A 15,135-nucleotide genomic window follows, 5' to 3' on the forward strand; every position below is an offset into this window, starting at 1 on the left:
TCTGATAGTAATCCAAATTAATTTTGAAATTTTTTTCTACTTTCCTTATTTTAAATTTTCCATTATAAGAAAATCCAGTAATAACTATAAAACCTTTATCTGTTTTCTCTGAACCAGCATATTAAGTCTTTTTCTACTATTTTTTCAGTAGTAAATCAGTCTTTTTCTATTGCAATCAGATAAGCATATCCAAGCCTCATCAATTGTAACTATATATTTCCATTTTTCACCTACCAAATACTTTTCACCCAACAATCTGCACATAGCCTTACAGTGAGAAACATGTTTCGGTGGTAGACGATCAATAATTATGTTTTTTCTTTTTTTTCGGGGGGGGGGGGGTGATTAGCTGTAAATCAGATTTTATAATTTTGTTCACAGTTAGTACAGAGATATTTAAAGACTTTGAAATAGCTCTTTGGAGGGCTGGATTTTTTTTTAAAGCATGAGATGTGACTTTAGATTTAATAAGAGATGCATGTACCTTTGTTGGGTATGCATTTTTTGCCTTTTTTTTAGTCAGATGTAATCTTCGACGTTTCTTTCTTTTCATATTAGTTATGTCACTTAGTTTATGTGTAGATATATTAAAACCATGCTTTAAGTGTAGATATATTAAAACCATGCTTTTCACATCTTTTTTTAATAACTGAATAAGAGTATTTTCTCTTTGGACAGTCCAAAAATATAGCCTTCGATCCATCTTTTATTTTTCAGTGAAACTTTAAAGAAAAGAATATTTTTAATTCTACGGACAATAAATAAACCTTATGCCAATTTGATGCCAGTCACATTTTTATTTTAAAATTAATATTTAAATTCATGGAGAAGACCAAAATCGTTACAAAAATATGCAAACACCCTCTGTATTTTTAAAAGTACTTTCAATGATATATTTATTACAAATATATTTTTTCATTAAAATAAGATTTTTTATTAATATTATATTTTTTCACTTTAACTAATATTATATATTTTTTTTTTCACTTCTGGAGATTAACTATTAAATGAAATTATTTAGTACCTTTTAGTTAGCATCACCACGGAAAGTTAGAGTGCTGAAGGAAAGATTCTATTTTTCCACCAGCACACAAAGGCTTGGGTAATACAATTGATTATCACTTGATAGGGATTAAATGCACTTTTGAATATTTCACATGGTAAATGTAAGTTACAAGAATTATTCAGTATCTTCTGAAGTGATTTTGCTAATGAGAAAGCCTTACTTGTTCTTTTACTTAGTGATATATTAATTGGAGATTATGAAAAACATTCCTATATTATCAGATAAGCACTGTAACTTGCTTTATCTTTTTTTAAGCAATCTGCAAAGTTTTTCTCTGCAGTGAAGCTACATACAAACAGAACAATGACCAGCTACAAGAAGCTTATTTACATTTGCAATGGAATTTATGTTTCTTTACCTTATATATTAATGACAACATTGCTTAATTAAAAGCTTTATTTTTAAGTTGGCAGTAAAATTATACAATTTAAAATTTTTATTAATTTAAACTTTTTATACTTTATATTTATACTTTTTAAAAAAAAACTTCAGATTTTACAGACAATACTCTATAAAACAAAAATTACTGTGGGAACTTGAAGTAATATTGCATCTTCAGACTTTTATTTATATCAGTACCAATACTTACTAATAATATAGGGTGCGGCAGGAGAACTTCCTTATTTTAAACGTGTGCCATCTAGCGACATTTATTCTGAGAACAATGTGGTGGCACTGATTGAAAAGAGCGGTGTCTAACATTTTATGTCATGTAGGCTTATACCAATCATGCAGCGGACAAGAGAGGGGCGTGCGTTCACCGTGGAGTCGTACTTTTCAACGTACTGCATTTTCTTCCATATAAATTAACAGTGGTGGAAAAAACTTAATCCGTGCAATTTTCTTTCACGAAAAAATGCATGAGAAGCCTTTTTGACAATATGCCTCCTGATGCCCTCGTGTTCTTTAGCAAGGAGGCTCATTTTCATCTTTTCGGGTTGCGTGAATAAGCAAAACGTGCGATACTGGAGTGGCACGAATCCCCGAGAACTTCATGAGCAGCAGTCCCTTCATACAGAATGTGCGACTGTTTGGTGTGCATCGTTAAGAATAGGCATCATTGGACCATGGTTTTTTTTAGAACATTTCCCTGAATGTCTTTTATCTCCTTACGAGGCGATCTTCAGTAACCAGCATGCTCGCCTGATATAGCCCCGTGTGATTTTTTTTTGTGGAGCTATATGAAATCTCTACTATGGCTCAACTGAAGAACAACATTCAAGCTGTTATCGAAAACGTACCCATTGATATGCTGGTAAAAGTGGAAAGAAACTTCAAAACTCGACTATCTCAATGCATTGACCAGAACGGAGGCGACCTTAATAATATTATTTTTAAACCATAATAAAAGAAACTTTAAGTGTCTCTCTATAACTTGGAAAAAAATTAAACTGATATCGCTTATACTATTTGTGTTATTCATTTTTAAAATAAGGTAGTTTCCCTGCCACACCCTGTATTATATATACTGCACACACTCAAATCACAATATTTTATAAGCATTTATATTAGTACAGTTTACGGAACAGGAAAGTCTCAAAAGTATTATATATTACAGCAGTAAATGTAAAATTTCAATGTTTTTATTAAATAATGCTATATATATATATTTTTATTATTATTATTCTTTCATAATACCTTCATATGCAGCAGATCACAGTCTCAAATTTAAAAAATCTGCTGTGGATACCACATAACTTCCTTGTACAGCCTATAAATTATACATTATCTGCTGCATTTCATTTAAACTTATTTCCTCGAAATTAATTAGAGACATAATTCTCATTCGATTAACTTTTCTATCGATAACTATCACATCGTGGAAAGGCACAAATACATAAAAACTTAAAACATTTCCATTAAAAATCGTAAAATACAGAAAAACATAAAACACTAAATACAGTTCAAAATGGTTTTTTTTTTTTTTTTTTTTTTCCCCCACAATTAAAATCAGTTTCTACCCAAAAATAAGTAATTTGGCTAGCGTGAACGAAGGCAGATTTTACAGTGCACAAAATTTAAAGTTTACTAATGGTCTCAAAATGGTGGCTACATTAGGCTTAGTACCACTTAAACAATTTTTAAATTGTTGATAATTCTACAACAATTGCATGCAGATTAAGCAAAGGCATAAAACCCTTAATGGAACATAATAAGAACATAATTCAATCACTCTTAAAGCAAAAAATACACAATTTAACACATATAAGAATTACGTAGCGTATTCGGAAACTAAGTACCGTTTCATTCTAGCGCAGTCGCAGAGCTGTGGTAGGTGTCCCGCGCATGCACACTAGTCTTTCTTGTTCACTGACTTTCAATTGTCGCCATTTTGGTTGCTCTATGTTGTGTTTTCAGTTTGCTGTGCACATTCAAAATGTTTAAGACAATTAGTTCTCCTGCTGACTGCGAGATTCGTGCCATGATTAAATTATTGAACGCGAGGAATGTTAAACCGGCCGAAATTTATCGTCAAGTGACAGAAGTTTACGGTGAATACGCGATAAGTGATGGAATGGTGAGAAAGTGGGTAAGAATGTTTAACGCAGGTCGAACAAATGTCCACGCCGAGGCTCGGAGTGGTCGGCCTTCTGTTGTCACCGATGATTTGGTAAGGAAAGTTGATGAAACAATTCATGAGAACAGACGCTTCATAATGACCACTCTTTCAGAGGCATTTCCACAAATTTCACGTACTGTTTAGTTCGAAATTGTGTTTGACCGCTTGAATTATCGCAAACTGTGTTCACGATGGGTTTCCAAAATGCTCACTGATGTTCACAAAACAAAGCGACTTGGTAGTGTCCTGACATTTCTCACGCGGTACAGTGATGAGCGAGAAAACTTTTTAAACCAAATTGTGACAGGTGATGAAACTTGGGTGTGTCTTTTCACACCAGAATCGAAACAACAATCGATGGAGTGGAGACACACTCATTCTCCGAAAAAACAAAAGTTCAAAGTGAGAATGTTATCACAAAAAATCATGTGCACTGTCTTCTGGGATAGGAAAGGCATTTTGCTTACTGAATTTCTTCCCAGGGGTGAAACCATTAATGCGGCACGATATTGTGAGACTTTTAACAAAACTAAGGCATGCCATTCAAAACAAACGAAGAGGAATGCTCAGTAAAGGAACTGTGTTGCTGCATGACAATGCTCAGCCCCATACTGCTGGTGTCACTCAATTGTTAATTTGACAGTTTCATTGGAAGCAGTTCAATCACACGCCGTACAGCCCGGACTTGGCGCCGTTCGACTATCACTTGTTCCTGCACATGAAGCCCGAGCTTGGTGGCAAGAGCTTTGGATCTGACGATGACACAAAAAATGCTGTGGAGTCGTGGTTATCGAAACTGGCGGAAAGTTTCTTTGACGATGGTATACGAAAACTGGTCACTCGCTATGACAAGTGTTTGATCATTGGCGGAAACTATGTTGAAAAATAGTTTAAGACATGTATTTTCATGTAAAAATAAAATTGGATTAAAAAAAATTGTTTAACTATTTTTTTTTTTTTTTTTTCAAAACGGTACTTAGTTTCCAAATACGCCTCGTATAAAACTCAGCTCATAGAGCCAAGTAACAGAGTGGGAATTTGTGTATATATGTTTGGTGTACTGATTGCAATGAAAAAGGGAGGTACACAACTAGATGTTATAGTAGTTCCATATACAAAATTTCAACATTTTACATCTACTCGTTGAGTTACGTAAGTTACATGCGTATGTACGTACAGATATAAAGAAAAATCTCTTGGTAAAATCCTAGTATATGGTGCAGCCTTGGCGTGATTTTGAAAATTATCACCAACACCAAAATGAGCCGTTTAACTGCTCATCCTAAAGTCGCCAAAAGTAGCCAAATCCATTGTGCACCGGATACTAGGATTAAACCAATCTCTTTTCTCAATGCATTTTACAATCCGTTTTGGAAAAAAGGGAGTCCCTAATTCTATCCATACATACAGATTTCAGGCAAAAAAAAATCATTCAAATGGATTCAAGAGTGGTCAATACAGATATTTCATTCATATTTCATTGAAATACAGAATTTCATTGAAATATGATACCTGAGATTTTTCACGTTTACTATACTTCCTTTACTTTATCCAAGGAAGTAAAAATCATTTCAGCCATTGAGAGAGAATGGAGAGGCTTTATATCATTTTTAAAAAATCTCGTGTGAACACCATATGACTTCTTGGATGGCCTATTAAATTATACACATTTTTTACTGCATTTCATTTAAACTTATGTCCTTGAATTTTATTAGAGATAAATTTCTTACTCAATTAATTCAGTTCTCACTTCGCTGCAACGCAAACATACATAAAAATTTAAAACATCTTCTTTAAAAATTGAAAAATATAGGAAAAAGCATATAACACCAAATACAGATAAGAGTTTAAAAAGCAATTTTTACAATTAAAGGTTTTATGCAAAAACAAGCAATTCGGCCACCAAACAAGAAGGCAGAGAAATAGTGCATAAAAACTAAAAGTTTACTTTTCGTCACACTTGACTAAAAGACACTGAAGGTGCAGAAGCTGACTTAATTCACTATTCTGCTAAATTTCAAATGTAAGCAAATGGCTGTTCTGTTAGGCTTACTCGCAGTTAAACAACTTTTAAATTGTTCATAATTCTAAAGGTATAAAAACCTTAACCCAAAGACAAGAACAACATAATTCAATCACTTTTGAAGCAAATATGCACAATTTACCAACATATAAGAATAAAAGAAATCTCAAAATTTTCTGATTTTATATTACGCCCAAAGGGGAGTTTCTTTAAGGCTTTCTCTGTTCTCTTATTGAGCGGAGCTCAATGAATCCAGTCACCTGGATCAGACCACTATCCCAATGGAACTTATTACTACAGTCAAAAGTTGTTAATCCGGACTCGTCGGGACTTTGGCGATTCCAGATTATAGATTTTTCCGGATTATAGATCATCAGTTTAAATCTGGTAAGATGGCATGCAGAAATTATAAAATTAAAAATATGAAACCGTAATTTATGAAATAAAGAACAATTATGATCTAAAGAGTATCAAAATTTACAAAAAAAAAAAACTTAATATTTACTTGTTTACTTTATTAAACATTTCTTTCAATGTAAGTTGTTTAAGTTGCTTCGTTTTATGTGATAATACTTTCTCTTTAATTCTATAAACAGACATAATTTCCTGTTCAATTACAAAGTTCCGCTGTTCAAGTCCTATAATTGCTGTGTCGAGAATACCGACTAATTTGTCAATCGAAATTTTTTCGTTTTCAATAACCTCTGTGTAACTTTCTTCACTATCGGAAGAGAATTATAATGACGAGGAACTTGATTTAAATCATATAAAAAACGGAGTACATCGAGATGAAATACTACATTTAGTAAGGAATTATAAGCCAAATAAAATAAAAACATCTGCCCTGAAGATAAGAATAGTGCTGACAGATCAACTTCCAATTCATTGTGCGCTGCGTAGTTTTCCTCCCCCCGCAGAGCAGTGTGAAATTGATAAACATATTTTGGAATGATTAGATAATCAAAGGAAGGGTATGCCTTTATCCATTTTTTGCAGCAATTCCACTTTCTGTTTAATGGACTTCAAAATATACTTTCACTTTATAGATCCTTTACATATTAGTAAATATATATCAGAAATTCTATTTCACATAATCGAAAGTTCAAGCTTACTTTTATAAAATTGCTCTAACAGTCTGCAAAAAATAATAAGCCGGATCCAATTCGAAGATTAAGGAACAACGCAATCTGCAACATTAACTGAATTAGATAATTTTAGCTTAGCTTATACCATCCGTTATACTTAAACGCGCATGCATAAACGTATTATGCGCATGCGCAGATGCATATTCGCAGCCGTAAATGTCTTACGCGTACGCGTAAACGCGACGCATGCGCAGAAAGTTTGTAGCTTTTTGGTCCAGATTATAGATCATTCCGGACTATGGGTGTCCGAATGAACGACTTTTGACTGTATAATTTTCGATTGTTGAGTGTAGCATGGGAATGGTAGAAGTAGTAAAAACTTGTAGGGAAGTTGAAGACAGTAGAAGTTCGAATGACTGCAGGGAGTTAACAAGGGTGAAAGGTAGAACTTGTGAAGAATAAGGTCGAAAAATGAAGAAGTACGAGAAAAGACGTATCGATAAAAATTCTGGAGAGTAGATTACCTGTGCCGCCATCTAGTGAGTGCCATGAGAACTTCAGCATAGAAATGAATTAAGGCTTAGATTTCATTTTCGGAAAATTCCAGCGTTACCTTTACTGCTTCGAAGGCAATGGTTAATTTTTCAATGCTGGTTTTCGGATGCTTGATCCTTTCGGCTATGTTGTTCATCTGGCGAATGAAATTAAAAACTTTCGGGTCTTGAAAAATTTGGAAGATATCTTCTGCTTCTTTAACTGGATTTTTCTGATAATGAAAAACTGCACTGAATGGAATATTTCTTTGGATATTTTGAATTTCTGCTTCAGTTTTAGATTTTAGGGCTGGGAAATCTTCTTGAGTGGGAAGTTGCTGAGTTTTTTCTGTTATTTTAGGAGCTTGGAACCTCTTTTTATATACCAGACATCCATGGTAAGAACTTACATATTCACCTGGGCAAAATTAGCACACGGGCTTTTCTTCTGGTTTTAGTGGGCACATATTTGAACGATGATTCTTAGAACACTTGCAGCAAATATCTTTCTTGAAACAATTGGTTCGAGAATGTCCAAAAGCATGACATTTAAAACACTGTACCGGTCTTCTGGTTTTCTGAGGCTTTCTGTGTTACCTTTATTTATTAAATACTATGTTCTTCACACTTAAACCAGAAAATTCAATTCAACGTTAATATCACAAAATAACTTGGCTAATCTTTGGAATATGGTAACAGGTAGTTTGGCGACATTTTGGAGGCGATAAAGGTTACTACCTAGGACTTTGGGAATAATGTGAAAAGTACACAGTTCCGATTACGCATTATTTTGTGTGAGGGAAATGAGAGATCATGAGATATGTCATGTGACATTAATGGACGAATTACAGTTCTTTAATCGGAAAAGGGGGGAAATCTGGAAATTTTGTATTTAGCTTCATTCTGTGTTGTGTGAAACAGTGTTGGTTAATTTTTGGATCCCATGGCCCTATCTAAAGTGAATTCAAAATGGGTATTTAGTGGGATTGAAAGGGGTAGTAATAAGTGTTTTTTTTTAAGGTTGTGCGAGATAGAAGTAAAGGCTGATCTTTGGAATATGGTAACTGGTAGTTTGGCGACATTTTGGAGGCGATAAAGGTTACTACCTAGGACTTTGGTAATAATGTGAGCAGTACTCAGTTCCGATTACACATTATTTTGTGTGAGGGAAATGAGAGATCATGAGATATGTCATGTGATATTAATGGACGAATTACAGTTCTTTAATCGGAAAAGGGGAGGAATTTGGAAAAATATCTGTGGCAGTATATTATTTTGTATTAAGCTTCATTGTGTGTTGTGTGAAGTAGTGTTGAATAATTTTCGGATTGTATGGCGCTGTCTAATATTATTTTAAAGATCCGGAAACAGGTGCACATACCAATACAATAGAGGGCACGTGGAGTGCTATAAAAAGCGCCATTCAGAGGCATTGTGATAAAATACAGCATGTAATCTTACGTGCTAATCGCGGCATAAAGTGGAACATGGAACAACATTGTGATAAAGAGAATTTTGCTTTTTATTTAGCAGAGGAAGTGTGGAAAAAAAATTCGCAGAAAAAATCATTCAATAATTTTATTGAATCAATAATAAAAGTGTATCCACCATGTAAGCAAGATTCTGAAGAAGATTAAGTACGTCAGTATTTTTAATTATTTGAGGATATTATTTTTATACATTGTTCTAAATGTAAGGTGGAAGTAAAGTAATTTGGTATTATTGGAAAATTGTTATCAGCAATGATTTAGTTTAAAGTAATTAGGATTGTAAGCTAATTTTTATAAATTTAATGTATGTGCTTATTTATATTTTAAGTAGTGTTTTTGAATTTAATTATATTTTAATTAAATGATAGTTATTTTGTGAATTTTATGTTTGTAGGAATTTGGTATACGTTTAAGTTGAAGCAAACGTGCATGGAAATAATTTAAATATTTGGCACTAAGTATTTGTAATGTTTGCGGTATGAATTCATTGGTGACGTTTATAATATAATAGATAATTTAGAGGTAAAAGTTTTGGGATATTTTATTTATTTTATACGTGGAAATGTTCATATTTGGAAAGGGTATATACTTTTTCGCGATCAGGTAATTTCCTATATGTTCTTTTTACCGGGTTTAAAGATTCAGAAAATTGTCATGTATTTTCGTGAAATTTTTCTAATTTATGAGAAAAAAGCAGTGTACATGGATATAGTGAAGAGCGTGCGCAATGCCATTTTTGTGCAATTCTGGGATGTTTTTTTAAGTAAAAATAAGTCGACGTGTACATGCTTTATGTGTATGTGTTATTCTGAAAAACGCACAAGGAGTTTGCTATTGTGCACTTTTTCCCAATTTTGCAGTGAATATTTGTCATGATTAAGCAGTTTTGTTAGATAAAATTTCTAGCATAAGTGTAATTCGGCTAGTAGATCGTTGGAAAAAGTGTTGAGTAAATAAAAAGAAAAGAAACATGTCTTTACTTCGTGAAGACAAAATGGCAGCGGAAAAAAAAAAAATAGAGGGTTGCTGTAGCAGAGTTGGTCACCAAATTTTCGCCAAAAAATCGCCAAGCTACCATAATCCAAAGATCAACTGAAGTAAAGATTGCTTATTAAGTTTTATTAAGCAGTATATTCTACCTGGTACAATAATATCTGATTGGTGGAAGTCATGTCTGTTTGGAGGATGAAGGTTTTCAACATCTTGCTGTGAACCATAAGTATGATCTTAAAGATCCTGAAACAGGCACACATATGATTGCTTTTTATTTAGCGGAGGAAATAATAAAAGTTTATCCGCCACGTAATCAAGATTCTGAAGAAGATTATGCAAGTTAGTACTTTTAATTATTTGAGGATATTATTTTTATGCATTGTTCTAAATGTAAGGAGTAAATAAAGTAATATGGTATTATTGGAAAATTGTTATTAGCAATGATTTAGTTTAAAGTAATTAGGATTGTAAGCTAATTTTTATTAATTTAATGTATGTGCTTATTTATATTTTAAGTACTGTTTTTTAATTTAATTATATTTTAATTAAATGATAGTTATTTTATGAATTATACGTTTGTAGGAATTTGGTATGCGTTTCAGTGGAAGTAAACGTGCACGGAAATAATTTAAGTATTTGACACTAAGTATTTGCAACCATTTTTAATGTTTGCGTTATGAATTTGTTGGCAACATTTATAATAGATAATTTAGAGGTAAAAGTTTTTGGATATTTTATTTATTTTATACGTGCAAATGTTCATCCTTGGAAACGGTATATACTTTTTCGCGATCAGATAATTTCATATATGTTCTTTTTACCGGATTTAAAGATTCAGAAAATTTTCATGCATTTTCGTGAAATTTTTCTAATTCATGAGAAAAAAGCAGCGTACATGGATATAGTGAAGAGTGTGCGCAATGCCATTTTTGTGCAATTCTGGGATTTTTTTTAAGTAAAAATAAGTCGACGTGTACATGGTTTAGTTATATTTTAATTAAATGATAGTTATTTTGTGAATTTTATGTTTGTAGCAATTTGGTATACATTTCAGTTGAAGTAAACGTGCATGGAAATAATTTAAATATTTGACACTAAGTATTTGTAACCATTTTTAATGTTTGCGGTATAAATTCGTTGGTGATGTTTATAATATAATAGATAATTTAGAGGTAAAAGTTTTTGGATATTTTATTTATTTTACACGTGGAAATGTTCATCCTTGGAAAGGGTATATACTTTTTCGCGATCAGGTAATTTCATATATGTGCTTTTTACCGAGTTTAAAGATTCGCAACATTTTCCTGCATTTCCGTGCAAATTTTTGTAATTTATGAGAAAATAGCAGAGTAGATGGATAAAGTTAAGAGTGTGTGCAATGCCATTTTTGTGCTATTCTTGGATTTTTTTAAAGTAAAAATAAGTCGATGTGTACATGGTTTATGTGTATATGCCAGTGCTCCGACACCGGTGTGCCATGAGTAGGATATAGGTGTGCTGCAATCAAATACATGTATTTGACAGTTTGCAATTTTTTATCATGTATTTAATACACAACGACAATTTGTTTTCCTTAATAATGTCTAATTTAAATGTTTTTATATATTTCACTGTTGTGTGGTTGTGTGTGTGATTTAAGTGTGTCAGCATTTGAATTTTTTCGGCACTTCCTTGATAACTCGGAACTCTTTGGTGTGCCACGAAATTCCAGAAAGATTTTTTGTGTGTCGCAGGTGAGAAAAGGTTGTGGTGCACTGGTATATGCGATTCTGAAAAACACTGCAAGGAGTTTGCGATTCTGCACTTTTTTCGCAATTTGGCAGTTAATATTTGTCATGATTAAGCAGTTTTGTTCCATAAAATTTCTAGCATAAGTGTAATTTGGATAGCAGATTGTTGGAAAAAGTGTTCAGTAAATAAAAAGAAAAGAAACATGTCTTTACTTCGTGAAGACAAAATGGAGGGTAAAAAAAATAGAGGGTTGCTGTAGCAGAGTTGGTCGCCAAATTTTCGCCATGTTACCATAATCCAAAGATTAACCAATAACTTTAAAAGAGCATATCTTTAGAATTTCCAATACACAATCTCGCTTGCTGACTATATTTTTTTTTTTCCCCCTTGCAGTGTTGCCACTACTCACATTGAAATCGTTGAGTTTCTTAATCAAAAACTCATAAATGCTTTACAAAATATGAAATAGATAATAAAACAAATTCCAAATTTCCATAATCGGGCAAAGTACGTTATTCAAAGTTTCATGGCTCTAGGTTCCGCTGTTTTAAAACGATGCGAGAAACATGCATATACATTATGCATATTCTTCATCATTTAATTTCTTGGTAAAAGTTTACAATTGGGTGCCCCTTGTTTTTGGCGATTCTTTTTTAGACGCCAAGATCGGCGCCAGGAAGTCACAACTTCAAGATGGCCACTACACAAAACCAAAATAAAAAGTCAAAGAATTGCATAAACTCTGTGTCCATGTACACATCGATCTGTTTTCACTTTAAAAAATATCCCAGAATTGCACAAACTAGGCATTGCGCACTGCCTTATATTTGTCCATGTACACATCAATCTATTTTCATTTTTAAAAAATCAGAAAGCTAAAACAAAGTTAAAACTATCATGGTAACCAGAAATGAGGTTTCATTGCCAAAATTTAAAAAAATGTATCACTAATCGAAGGGGCACCCAATTCTACACTAGAGCCAATTTATAATACAGGGCAATCATATTTGGTGGCAACAATTTGAAAAGTGATTAAGACTTTTAATGTTATACGCAAAATGAAATTAACTGCCCTAGTGGGCTAAAAACTGATCTCACTGAGCCGAGTAACAGAGTCGACATGTATATATATAACATATGTGTGTATATACATTAATATATACACACCCACTCTTATATACATATATATAGTGATTATGTATATATATAGAGAGAGAGAGATATCAAAGACTGAAGTAAATATATAAATTGTAATAAACTGCCTAATACTTGCGCAAAAGTGGCAAAGTAATACATACTTTTCGTGCAGCCGACTGCAATCAAAAAGGGATGCGCAGAACTACGTTATAACAGTCCCATATACAAAATTTCAACGTTCTGAGGCTACTTGTTTTTGAGTTACGTGAGATACATAGTTATGTTATGTACAGATGTCACAAAAATAATCTTTTCTGAATCCATTTTAAATCTATTTTTCAATCCGTTTTGTGAAGAAACATCGTTTAGATGGATTCAAGAGCAGTCAAAATGGCATTTTTGTTGAAATACAATACGCAAAATTTTTCGCGATTACAATATTTTCTTTACTTCGTACAAGGCAGTAAAAAAAAAAAAAAAACATTTGTCCCTAATACTTTACAAACTTATATTTTGCGGTGGTACCTCCGTAGAGAACTTGGGATTTAAATGTTATTTTAATATTAAAAAAGGGGGGGAGTGGAATAATTTTAGCTAGTAAAAAAACTGACAGAAAAATGCCTGCAGCAGGCAAAAGCACACTATTTTGCGAATGAAAAGCACATCTGTCCAAAACGAATTAGTACATGCGCCAAACAAAAAAAAATTCAACAATTTTGTAGGTGGACAAATGGTTACACGATCAAGTCAATTTAAAACGGAATATCGAAGGTTTTAAAAGCAAGGTGAAGAAAGAACATTATTAAATCAATATGTAAATACATAAACATTCTAACTTACCAACAATTTTAACACCAAGACTTCCTCCTCCTATAACTGTTACTTTGACCATAATCAGAAGTTTCCAGACTTGTTAAAATACTAAAAACTTTAACCTTTAAAAATTTAGAAGCTTTCACAGACACGTTAACAATTTACAAGTATCACACACCTCCACAATAAATACAAAATTAGACAATTAAAATGAAATTATACGAGAATTATTCTGCATAAAATTTTAAACCCAAATTCTATATACAGACTTTTATGAAATATTCAAAGCATAGATAAAATAAATATATATAAATACTGAAAATATAACTACAGTAGAGGAATACAACAACAATCACGTTGCCATAGTTTGAAGTAATCAACAATACATTTCAGCTGCAATTCATTGGTTGATTTGAATCAGGTGACTAATCCTGTGTTGACGTTTCATTAGCCATTAACAGCTATTAATCTTGTTTCCTGAAATTGTTGGGAAAATAAATTTCAAAGTTCAAATAAATAAGCTGATATTAATGTAGGTTTTCAAATTGCATTTAAAATTTTATCTTGCGAAAGGGAAAATTATCTTGCGTAAGGGAGTAAACTTATATTTTAAAAGTGATAAAGCTATCTTACTTGAGATGTTATTCACAAAGAACATTCGGATTTTGTTCGAAAAACAGCCTTAACGCCAAATGAGAGAGAAACAGCTTATTATGGTAGGTACCTCAGACTGAGGGATAAATAGAAGGGCTAGGTCATTCCTTTGTTCGACTCCTGGCCGACACGAGCCCTTGCGCGAGCCTCATGGAGGGGGTTAACTGGAAGTAATCTGACATGTCTGTGTTGCACCTGCTCTGATTTCGCGCGTTTAAGATTGTAGTTTCATTCAGTTGCGAGACGATTTTTTGAAGATCGCATATCCCAAATTAATTTTAATCATACATATTTGTTTTCTAATAATGCAAATATTTATAATAATTTATGTATATATATATATATATATATACAGTGTCTCACAAAAGTGATGGGACACTTGTGCTTTACAAAAGGAAACTGTAATAAAATAAGTAAAAAAAAAAACATGTAAAAATTTTTTGTGGGTGTGTTTCATACTTAAATTTAGTAACAATTATTACATATCATACATTTTCTCAAAATATTAAAATATTAATTTAATAAAAATACAGTTGTTTAGAACGGAGCAAAAAATGGCTCATATAAATGATAGGACACCATTAGATACTACTACGTACTATGCAACAAAAATCGACTGAAGTAAGCAATAAAAATATTTTTGGGGTTTTAATTTTTACTCAAAAGCAATTGGATTGGCAATAATTTATAAAATCGTCTGCAGTATTTCTCTCCAGTTTGTTTTGGAAATTTTGTGTTTAGCTCTGTGCAGCCATGAACGCTAAACGAAAAGAAACTTTGCCTGAAATTTGAAAATTAGTTATTAATTTGCATACTGAAAGTGGAAAATATATTAGAGAAACTGCTGAAACAGTTAATTTGAGTCATTCAACAGTTTTCAATATCATTAAACGATATAAAAAGAATCATATGATTCAGAATAAAAGAAGACCTGACAGACCATCAAAGCTATCCAATGGAATAAAGCGAATTATCGTTCGAAATATTAAAAAAAAAAAATTCCAAGAATGAATGCTCCTAAAGTTGCTGCTGATTTACAAGCATTATATG

At 32.4% G+C, this 15,135-nt stretch overlaps 1 protein-coding gene across 2 annotated transcripts in view; it reads right to left on the reverse strand.

Annotated features, from left to right (window-relative positions):
• The window catches only part of LOC118202489 (uncharacterized), a 100,260-nt gene extending 86,050 nt beyond the window's left edge, over positions 1–14,210 (reverse strand). Inside the window, exons 1-2 of one of the 2 annotated variants that reach the window (XR_015043640.1) lie at positions 14,065–14,210; positions 13,459–13,908 (exon numbers count right to left, since the gene is read on the reverse strand). Coding sequence is in view for 1 of the 2 variants with exons in the window: in XM_085825874.1 (XP_085682000.1) it covers positions 13,459–13,510 (52 nt within the window). In the remaining variant the exon portion in view is untranslated. The remainder of the gene's footprint in view (positions 1–13,458; positions 13,909–14,064) is intronic. The other variant, XM_085825874.1, reaches the window with a different exon arrangement.
• Positions 14,211–15,135: the final 925 nt, after the last annotated feature.

This window comes from Stegodyphus dumicola, chromosome 10, assembly GCF_044657685.1.
Source record: "Stegodyphus dumicola isolate Sdum_Otavi_A_Nest chromosome 10, ASM4465768v1".
NCBI lineage: Eukaryota > Metazoa > Arthropoda > Arachnida > Araneae > Eresidae > Stegodyphus > Stegodyphus dumicola.